This window comes from Ahaetulla prasina, chromosome 1 (assembly GCF_028640845.1).
Source record: "Ahaetulla prasina isolate Xishuangbanna chromosome 1, ASM2864084v1, whole genome shotgun sequence".
Classification (NCBI taxonomy): domain Eukaryota; kingdom Metazoa; phylum Chordata; class Lepidosauria; order Squamata; family Colubridae; genus Ahaetulla; species Ahaetulla prasina.
This window is the reverse complement of record NC_080539.1, coordinates 375,842,882-375,854,231: the sequence shown is the minus strand read 5'-3', so window position 1 is coordinate 375,854,231 and position 11,350 is coordinate 375,842,882. Positions and strand designations below refer to the sequence as shown.

Genomic DNA, 11,350 nt, shown 5'->3' with positions numbered 1-11,350 from the left:
CCCACTTCTAACAGTCCGGACATGGAAAGAGGGCCGAGCAGCTTGGAAAAAGGACCCCGGGTCGAAAGCAAGCAGACTCGCGCCAGCAAGAAAATATCGTGGGAAACATAAGGCCAAGGGGGCGCAATTGCGCAGGCGCCGCTCTCCAGCTGCCCCCCCTTCCTTTTCCTCCCCCCACTTGCTTGGCGGTGTGAGCGCGCGCGCGCGGCTTTTGAACGGCGCAGCTTTCGTCCAATGGACGCCGTCCGTCAATCGCTCCGCGGCCAATGAGCGGCAGCGGGCAGGCGCGGGGAGGAGGCGTGGCCAGCAAGACTACCCGCCTCCTGCTGCTGCCGCTGCCGCCGCTGCTGCTGATTGAGGGAGCGACTCGTCGCGCGGCCGGAGGGACCCCCGCCAGCTTTTTTTTTTCCTTCTTCTTCCTTCTCCGTCGCTTCGCTCCCGCCGTTTCTTCCTCCTCTTCGTCCCTCCCCTCCCCTTCTCCCCGCCGCCGCCATCTTCCTCTCTTCGGCGCCTCGCCTCAGCCGTCGTCAGGTGAGCGCGGCCGAGGCGGTTGGGGGGGGGAGGAGGAGGCAATGGGGAAGGGCGGCTTTGCGGCCTGGCGGAGCTCTGACGCGAAGGGGGCGTGGCCTGCGTTCTGCGGCTGCGCGACCGAGGGGGAGGGAGGCCTTACGTGGGCGGGGCGTGCCTCGACGTCACAGGGCGCGGGAAACGCGTCATAATCCCCGGACCGGCCTTAGAATTGCCCGGCGCGCGCGACCTGCTCTTGACTCCTCCTCCTCCTCCTCCTTTTTTTCCCGGGCGGATTCCAGGGACGCGTTTCCTCGACGAGGCCTCCGTTTTGGAAAGAAGGTAGGCCGGGCCGGCCATTTTCCTCATGCCGGGCATGGAGGCCGCGGCGCCATTGTTGCGGATGGGAGGAGGGAGGGTGGGGCGAGCGGATAGGCCTCTTTTGCCCGGAAGGCCCTGCAGGGAGGCCCTTCCTCGTATCGCCCCCTTTTTTTCCCGACATTTTGACCCGTTTTTAAAAATCCTCCACGCCGAAACGCTTTTAGCGGCCTCTCCCTTTCCCTCTCCCTTCGGTTGAGGATGGAAAAGCCAGATTTCCAGGCAAAATGGCCTACCTGACGGTAGTTGATGAAGCGCGGGGCTTCCTGAGGTATTTTCCCCTGAAACGGTACGGCTTTTGAGCAGGGGGTTGCAATAGAGGACCGCCAAGGTCCCTTTTCGAACGCTGTGATTTTGCTTAATGAAAAGAAAGAACATGGGGACATAATAGCAACCGTTCCATTACTTGAGAGGCTGCCCCAAAGAAGAGGGGGGTCAACTTATTCTCCAAAGCACCTAAAGGATAAGAAGCAATGAATGGAAACTCATCAAGGAGAGATGCAACCTGGAACCAAGGAGAAACTTCCTAACGACAATTAACCAGTGGAACAACTTGCCACCAGAAGTTATGGGTGCTCCATCACTGGAGGCTTTTAAGAAGAGACTGGACAAACCTTTTGTCTGGAATGGGTTTCCTGACTGAGCAGGAGGCTGGACTAGAAGACCTCCAAGGTCCCTTCCGACTCTGTGATTCTGTTATTCACACCCAATTCTAGTCACCACACTATAAAACAGATGTGGAGATTCTAGAAAGTGCAGAGAAGAGCAACAAAGATGATTGAGGGGACTGCAGGCTAAAACATACAATGAATGGTTGCAGGAATTGGGTATTTCTAGTTTAATGAAAAGAAGGACTGGGGAGATGACATGTTTGCAGCGGTCCAATAGCTAAGGGGTAATCTCAAAGAGCCGAAGGTCAGTTTATTCACCAAAGCACCTGAGGACAGGACAAGAAGCAATGGATCGAAACCAAGGAGAGAAGCAACCTGGAACTACAGAGAAACTTCCTGACAGAATAATTAATCAGTGGAACAGCTTGCCACCAGAAGTTGTGATTGCTCCAACACTGGATGTTTTTAAAAGGACAACCATTTTTGTCTGAAATGCTATCGTTTTTCCTGCCTGAGCAGGAGGTTGGACTAGAAGACCTTCAACGGCCCTTCCAACTTTGCGATTCTGTTATTCTATTCTGTTTTCTTCCGGATGTTTCATTACCCTGCTAGGTAACATCATCAATATTTGGAAGAAACATCTGCCACCAATGACTCAGCTCAGTGAGCACCAAAGACCCCACATTTTAACCCTAGCTAGAAATATTCTCTAATGTTATTTTATAAGACTATATAAAAAGAGTAAGGATATAGTTTATTTATTTATTTATTTCGATTTTTATACCGCCCTTCTCCCGGAGGACTCAGGGCGGTGTACAGCCAAGTAAAAATTCAATATATAAACATTAAAAAGAAGTTAAAAAGAAATATTATAATGTGGCCGAAATTTTAAAACCATTTAAAACCTTAAAACATAAATACCCCAATAAAATTTCAATCCAGTTTGCAGTGCGTAGGTTAAGTAAAATGTTAAATTTCATAGTGGATATAGTGGATGCTAGTCATTTACCGTATATACTCGAGTATAAGCCGAGTTTTTCAGCACGTTTTTTGTGCTGAAAAACGTCCCCTCGGCTTATACTCGGGTCTATACGGCTTATACTCGAGTTTTTTTTTTTTTTAAGCCCCTCGGCTTATACTCGAGTTTTTTTTTTCTTCTTTTTTTCACATTTTACCGGACGGAAGCCCTGCCGGTGCAGTGAGAGGGCGGGGCAGGGGAGCCGCCAGCCTTCTCAGCTGAGGGAGGGAGGGTTTCCCCAACCGGTAGGTGCCTCATTTCCCACCCTCGGCTTATACTCGAGTCCCCAGTTTACCCCAGTTTTTGGGGTAAAATTGGGGACCTCGGCTTATACTCGGATCGGCTTATATTCGAGTATATACGGTACTAGTTTTTTTTAAGAAAAGGGGCTAAATGAAAACTTGCTTCTGAATTAAAGAATCTATGGCAAACCAACTTTGTTTCAGGGGTACTTTTCTCTAAACCTTAAAAAACTGAAAGTTCCTTTCTGCCACTATATGATTTAACATTTTAGTTAATTTACTATTGCTATTAATACAGGTAGTCCTCGACTTACAACAGTTCATTTAGTGACAACGGTGCTGAAAAAAGTGACTTGTGACCGTTTTCCACACTTAAGGACTGATGCAGTATCTCCATGATCATGTGGTCAAAATTCAGATGCTTTGCAACTGGTTCATACTTATGACCATTGCCAGGCTCATGTGATCCCCTTTTGCGACATTCTGACAAAGTCAGTGGAGAAGCCAGATTCACTTAACAACCAAGTTGCTACTATCTCTAGGGATTCACTTAACTGTTGCAAGAAAGATTGTAAAATGGGGCAAAACTCACTTAACAAATGCCTCACTTAACAATAGAAAGTTTGGGCTCAATTCTGGTCATAAGTCGAGGACTACTTGTATATAACCCTTCTGTCAGGAGGGTAAGGCTAAATAGTTTATCCTGGAGAAGCCAATGCTTGTGATAATTAAGAGTGAAACTGGCCTAATGGCACATACAGTGATCCAAAATGTTGATACTCTAAGTATTTATGGTCCTCAAGCAGAAGTCTGTAGAGATTCTTAGCCATCCAGGTCATGGTTGTCCCAAACATGCTTTTTCATGAGGCAACTGGACTTTCTTGTTTTTCCTTTTAAAGACTTTTTGCTTCTCCTCCAAGAAGCTTCTTCAGCTCTGACAGGATAGTGGGGAATGGAATGGAATACTACTTGCAGACAGCTGGTAATCTGCATCCTTTTAGCACTTGGAGGTTTATCTGTGTCCTCAGGTCCTCATTCAGAATTATTAACTGAATCGGGGTTCTAGGCAAAGTTAATTGGGCTTTGTGATCAGTTTGAAGTTAATCAAATATGTGCATAGCTGAATAGAACTTTCAACCTGGATCTCTAATCATTGCAGTGGCCTCTGAGCCTTTTTGGCTTGAGAGTTGGAAGACTGGCACTTATTATTTCCCTATTATAGAGACAGAATAGAAAGGCACATTTTGGTGCTTTTCTCCATAAAATAGCCCAAAGTTTGGTGAGTTAGCATGGGAACTTTCTCTGAGCTATTTTTATAGTGCTACTATTTTCATGCTTTGTTTAGAATCACTACAGTTTGAATTAAAGATCTGTTACTTCACAATAAAAATACAAAGGGAGCAGAAGATCCAACCTTTACTGGTAACTTCTAGTAAGAAGTTGTAAGTAACTTTGTTCTTTCCACGGCAGATCAATATTAGGCCAGCCTTTTTCTCATGAAAAGGAAAATAAAGAAAATGATGTGATAAGCACTTTATGTCTATCTTTTTAAAAAAAAAATATTAAAAAGTTTTTTATTAACAATACAAATTAAAAACAGTGGACATAGTGTGACATCTCCGGTTTAAATAATTTCATCAAATTTTACCTTATAATTGATACACTTCCTTATCTCTATACAAGTTTACACTAATTATCACATTTCAAATATATAGATTCTTTCATCTGTAAAAGTTACATCGATATCCAATTCAGTCGTATGTAACATAGAACACTTCTAAACATTTAACTCATCAATAATCTCTGTCTTGAATGCAACAAAACTTATTTTTGATACATGTAAAATTAGGATTACACTGTATTTAAAAAGAAAAAATTAGTTGCATCAAATAAGAGGTTTAATAAGTATGCCATGCTGTTTAATTTTTTGGACAAGCCTTTGTCCAAGATGGAATAAGGACTCCTGCCTTGGGTTGGACTAGAAGTCCTCCAAGGTCCCTTCCAGCTCTATGATTCTACTTTAATTAGAAGGAGGGAAAGTCATTGAAGCATCATGAATCAGTATTCTACATATAACTCTTTGGTTGATGGGAAGTAAGCGAGGGTATATTAGCTTTCACAGTGGCCTCTAGGATACAGATCTGACGTTGCACAGAATAGCATTAAGGTGCTTCAGTTATGGCATATTGACTAGAATGCACTAATGCTGACTTGCATTGCCCTTAGTAGCACCGACTAGTGCTACCTGCGTAGTAGTATGTGGGTAAAATACTCCACATCATTTCTATACAACATAAGTAATAAAAAGTGTGAAAGCCTTGATCAGCCAGAGTCCTTATGGGCAGCAGAAGTCTATTTTTGAACTTTTTTTGGGCTAACAGTTGTATATGGAAATAGTGATTTGGAATAAATGTGGGAGAATGATGATTAAAAGTTGATACATAATGCACCTGAATAAAGGAGAAACGTCAACGATGAGTCTCAGTTTAGAAAAAAAAGTTGTGTGTGATTTTAAGCAAGTTTTTTCGTATATAACATGGCAAATGAATTTATATTAATTGAAAATCATGATTGGATTGATTATGGCGACAGACTGAAGCAATTAGCAGAGGAAATAAAGATGGTGAGGAGTATGGTAGAGCAGGATGGATTTTGGTAATGTCAAAGGAGAATCCCGTAAAAAAAAAAAAAGACATGGAGACATGACAAGCAAAGTCAATGAGGAAACAAATGTCATTTAATCGTGTTGCTAATTTAAGAACTGCAGTGATTCACTTAACAAATGGGGCAAGCAAAGTTGTAAAATGGGGCAAAACTCACTTAACAAATATCTTGCCTAGTTCAATTGTGGTAAGTTGAGGACTACCTCTAGTTATATTTTTAGAAATGGAATGGTGCTTCCCTGCAGATTTTCTTTTAATGTTTAAATAGTTTTAATTAATTAATAGTTTTAATGGTTTTTGCAGGGTTTTTTTCCCTGCTTTGTATTGCTTGTTTTAACTCTAAGCCTCACAGAGTTGGAGCAGTGAGATAGTCGACTATGGAAAATCAATAAGTGAATGAATAAACTAAAACAATTGTAGGCAGGGGAAAGTATCAGTTCTATATGAAAATAACTAAATTTCAGTTTAAATTCAAAATTGACATAGAGGGCTAAACAAGAAGTCTCTAGCAGGGTGAATTGATTTTAAAAGTAGGCATAACAAAATGATTTTGGAATAATCTGAAGGGGAATGCTGAAAAAAATATTTTAGAGATTTGTACGCAAATGCTAAAGAGTAGCATTGAAGCAAACACTATAAAAGTTAATGTGCAAGAAAAAGTGATACAAAGAAGTAAAAAGGCTGTGAGAATTTTGAAAAATAATAGGGCTGCAAGTATAGATGGTGTAACTGAAGAAATGATAAAATATGGGTTTGCTTTGCTTATGGATTGGCTGTCCAACTAAACTCATATAGGAAGAGTATACCCGTGCTTGAAAATTGGAAGAATTCCATTTGTCCTGTTTAGAAAGGAAAAGGCATATACTCTTTGGTATGTATGTATGTTTTCGTAGGTTTTCACGAGTATAGGTATGTAGGTCTTGACATATTCGGGTCTTTTCCCATGTAAGGTTGAGGGTATCTTGGCGATGTTTCAACAAGGTCTCACTCATCATCTTCAGGCTGGTGCTTTCGGCTTCGTGCTTCTGTGAGCAAAGCGTGGTCGAAGCTGCCGTCTCTCTATAAAGAGAACAATTATGGAAGCCATTGAAATAGAGAAACACCCCCACAACATGAACAAACGGGATGACACCTCCTGCCTTAGTCAACAAATGAGTCCCAGCCATGAAAATTGAGAGGATCGGACCCAGGATAACACACGACGCCACCACCAATCATCCTCACCAGATTCAAACCCAAACCCATCCCACAGACGAAACACAACCACCATCCAGAAGCCAGACCATGCTGGCACCATTGGCTGCTGCGCCCCCCTCTGATCCCCACACAAAGCAAGCTGACACACGCCAGGAACACATGACAAGACCTTGGACTCGGAGCCAAACCAAAACCCGGGATGCTGCATCACAGCCATCTGCTCAAGATATCACATCACAGAACTCCAGAGGCCACAACACCAAAGCTCAGGACATTACAACACAACACAACCTACTACCCAGGATGTTACAGCACAAGACTCAGGAGGTCACATTCCCAGAACTCCACATATATATATGGGGTTAATTAAGCTAAAAATGTGACCTTATTATATTGTATTTCAGATTGACAAGGTTTTTTGAAAGAAGATACCAAAGGTTAGACAGTTTAGCATTGTCATTTTTTAAAGATAGTTTTTGTTTTGCCAGTAGGTCTATTCTTGAGTCTTCTGAAGACAGAAAGGTTTTTTTTAAAAATTATTATTAAAGCATACTTTTTATTAAATAAATATGGTGGCTGAATAATTTCAGGAATAATAAACAGGAATAATTTCTTTGTTTAAAACCTGAGCTTCTGTAAGTGATAGACAGCATTCTTAAACATTGCTTTTCCTTTTTTTATTGGACTATTCTTAATAAAACTGCACATTATTACTTTTACCGGTCAGGCTCTTGTAATAGGCAGGGTTATTAAAGATGAACTTTCTGTGTAATTATTATGTGGAAATAATACACCAGACTTTTCAAAAAAAAATTCAACTGTGGAAGAGTGCTATAGTTCCCTTGCTAAAAGGCCTTTTCTATTTAACTTAGACATGTATTTTGTCCACTGTCACCCCCAGTGGATTTTACTTCCTTTTTTCTCACCACTGGCCATGAAACAAGCTTTTGTCCCTGGGAAAATTTATGTCAATTAGCATTGGTTCCGTAGCGTACGTGTGCGGAATGGAAAGGGCAGGGTATGACTCCCACCATGGTGGAGCACGTTCTTGCTGAAAATTCTTGTTTAAACACTACGGCCTTACTCCTTCCTTCTATGTGTGTGTGTGTGTGTGTGTGTGTGTGAAAATAGAACAGTGGTTCCCAACCAGTGTGCCGCGGCACTAAGGGGTGCCGTGAGATCTTTTGAGGGTGCCGGGAACTTTTGAGCTACGGAGATTTTAAATATCTATTTCCTTATAAGGGTGCCGGGAACTTTTGAAAGGCTTTCCAAGGGTGCCTCAAACAAGAAAAGGTTGTGCCTCAAACAAGAAAAGGTTGGGAACCACTGAAATAGAAAATAGCAGTTTAGTGATTGGCTCCTAAGAAGAGTCTGTGGACTAGTTCAAAATCTTTGGGTCCACTAGCAGTTTCACTGTAAGTGTCCTCCATAGACATACATTTGTGTTAAATTGTGATGTCATTCAAGTGTATCCGGAGGAAGAAGGAAGAATCTGCTTTTGAGTAGGCTCTTGTGTGGCTGGCACACACAGATCCAGCTAGTTGTAGGCTGGGCTTTGTACTGAGGACAGAGCTGTGTTTGGGCATCTGTTGTTGACTTGTCTAGAGCAGAGGTTGTCCAACCTTGGTAACTATAAGACCTGTGGACTTCAACTTCCAGAGGGAGGGAGAGAGGAAGGAGGGAGGAGCCCTGGTGACACAGTGGTCAGAATGCAGTATTGCAGGCTAACTCACTACTTGCTGCCAGCAGTTTGATCCTGACCAGCTCCAGGTTGACTCAGCCTTCCATCCTTCCTTCCGGACCCAGATTGTTGGGGACAACTTGCTGACCCTGTGAACTACTTAGAGAGGGCTGTGAAGCGGTATCTAAGTTTTAAGTGCTTATGCTAAGTGCTATTATAGATGTACCTGAGGGGATAGGTAGCTTTAGAGAGCGCTGTATTCGATGTCGTTTTGCCTTTCTCTTGAAGCATAAAAATGCGGAACCGAGCAATGCGGTTGCCTTTTGACAGGTTTCATCTCTCGTGAAGATGTCTAATGGTTATGAGGATCACATGGCCGACGACTGCAGGGACGATATTGGAAGGACAAATTTAATCGTGAACTACCTTCCTCAGAACATGACCCAGGACGAGTTGCGGAGCCTCTTTAGCAGCATAGGGGAGGTCGAATCCGCCAAGCTTATTCGTGACAAAGTGGCAGGTAAGAAATCCCTCTTTCAATACAGCCCAGTCCTCAACTCATGATGACAATTGAGCCCCACATTTCTGTCACTAAGCGAGACTGTTGTTCAGTAAATGTTGCTCTGCCGAATCACTGCCATTGTTAAGCTAGTAAGCTGGTTGTTCAGGGATTCTGGTTTCCTCATTGAGTTTGCTTGTCGCGAGGTCATAAAAGGGGATCGCATGACCCCGGAACACCACAACCATCATAAATACGAGTCAATTGCCAAGCGTTTGAATTTTGATCGTACGACCACGGGCATGCTGAATGGTCACAAGTGTGAAAAATGGTCATAAGTCACTTTTTTCAGTGCCACTGTAACTTCGAACGGTCACTGAAAAAACTGTTGTAAGTCAAGGACTTTCTGAAATCTTGCTTGTCAATGAGACAGGAGAACAAATTTTTTTTTTTGCTAAGGGAAAAAAAAAAACATTTGTTCCTCTTGATTCAAAATTACAATTCAGCAGTTAATGATATGCCTCCCTTACCTATACACTGGTGACAGCCTGATGTGTGGCTGAATGTTAAGGCATTCTGTATGGCATGTCATGCCTCCTGGTTTCTGACACAGTTGTTGAAGAATGGATTTGACCGTTCTGAGGTGTGTTTTTTTTTTAAAAAAAGATCCAGAGAATGGTGGTGCCAGTCCTTTGTATCCTAAATCACACTCAGTGCCACTGGATGGCAGCCCACTTTTAAAACTCTGTATTAACTTTCAAAAGAAGTCCATGTTTATAAGTAAAAGGTCTTTTCTGAAGCAGAATTAAAATTTGCTGCAGGGTGGATTTGATTTAAATCAATTTGATTTAAATCCTGATTTAAATCCCGATTTAAATCACTAATAAAAAGGCTTGATTTAAATTAAGTTGATTTAAATCATAATTTTTAGAGAGCAACGGCCATCTCTGTCCTGCAGCGGCTCCTCCTCTGACCTGCTGCTGACTCACCGGCAGTCCCAATATTGCGGAAGATACACAGCTTCATGCGACATAACTAAGCTCCTTTTTACTCTGAATAAACTAAATTATTAATGTCTCTTAAATAGAAAACTATCTTTAAATAGATTTTTACTCCAAAAGCACCCTGATTTGCTGTGATCTACTAAAGCTTTGATGGGCCTTGAAAGAGCTTTTGCAATTCCTAGGGCACTGGTGGATTTAACCCCCTCCTTCCCCCCCCGCCCCCCAATATAGAGCTCACTGAAGAAGCAGAAGCTTTTGAAATAAATATCAGATTCGTAAGTATACAAAGGAGAAGCTTATCAGCGTGTTTGAGTACATCCCAGTCTCCAGAGTGCAAACGTAGCCATTTAAGAGGGGTCCTTGGTGCTCTCTGTGCTTGGTAGTTTTCTTGCAGACGTCTCACAATCCAAACTAGGTAACATCATCAATACTACTAACACTAGCATTGATGATGTTACCTAGTCAGGTCATGAAACGTCTGCAAGAAAACCACCAAGCCTCAGAGAGCACCAAGGATTCCCTCGTTTCAACCCTGAGCTACAAATATTTTCCTTTATTGGCAGCCGTTTATGCTTCATATTTATATTTTCCCTTATAAAGCCTATTTTATTTTAAAATGTGGAATTTTCATTTCGGAGAATGATGGAAGGGTGGGTCATCTCCTTTCTCCCCCCCCCCCCCCCCCCGGTTGCCTTTCTGAAAAGAATTTTAAAAAAGACTTTTTCCCTACAGGACACAGCTTGGGTTATGGTTTTGTGAATTACGTGACCGCGAAAGACGCTGAAAGAGCGATAAACACGTTGAATGGCCTGAGACTCCAGTCTAAAACCATCAAGGTAAAAAACGTCTGGAACGATGGCTAGGCTTGCAAGCCTTGCTCCTCCTCCCTAGTTTTGCCTAGGCCCGGTGGTTGCTGCCCTTCTTCCTTCTGAGTGGCACCTGTCCCATCAGTTTCTCTGCAGACCGTTCCTTCCCTCCTTGAGCGGATGCGAAGAAATATATTAAGGCCAGAGTTTCATCCATCAGATAAATGATGATGATGATGATGATGATGAAGATGACATTACCTGTCCTTGATCTTTAGTGAATTCTGCCCTGGGGAGGCCAATCCCCCTATGTGAGACATTTGTATGACTGTAAGAAGAAATGTCTCTCCTTAGATAGTAGTTGGCATTTGATAGGTTTTTATTGTTTTTTAAATAGCCCAGCTAGTTGTTAAGATATCTTAGTAATGGTTTTGTCCAGCTTTCCATAGCTGACACATTTCAGATATATTAAGCCTCCCTCCCTCCCTTTTTCCATCCATCCATCCATCCATCCATCCCTTTTTCCCTCTATTTTCCTCCCTCATTTTCCTTCCTTCCTTCCCCTCCCTGAGCAGCTTGAGGGCTTTCAGGGCAAAGAGTGATAAAAAATAAAAGCATATTTTATCCCCTGGGTGACTGTGAGTTGGGTTTGGCTCCCTTCCCCTTCTGTCTCGTGGCTCCCCAGGGGATGGTGCAGACCCTCCCTTCGGAGAATCAGGAAGGAGGCAGCCTCCGGTCTGAGCA

The 11,350-nt window shown here is 42.7% G+C and overlaps 1 protein-coding gene across 2 annotated transcripts in view; it reads left to right on the top strand.

Annotated features, from left to right (window-relative positions):
• The first annotated feature begins 374 nt into the window (after positions 1 to 374).
• Positions 375 to 11,350, top strand: part of ELAVL1 (ELAV like RNA binding protein 1) — a 29,003-nt gene continuing 18,027 nt past the window's right edge. The window contains exons 1-4 of one of the 2 annotated variants that reach the window (XM_058163690.1): positions 432 to 531; positions 810 to 849; positions 8,628 to 8,817; positions 10,533 to 10,636. In XM_058163690.1, the coding sequence (XP_058019673.1) occupies positions 8,646 to 8,817; positions 10,533 to 10,636 (276 nt within the window). In that variant the 5' untranslated portion in view covers positions 432 to 531; positions 810 to 849; positions 8,628 to 8,645. Of the gene's footprint in view, positions 532 to 809; positions 850 to 8,627; positions 8,818 to 10,532; positions 10,637 to 11,350 lie in introns of both variants that reach the window. The other variant, XM_058163689.1, reaches the window with a different exon arrangement.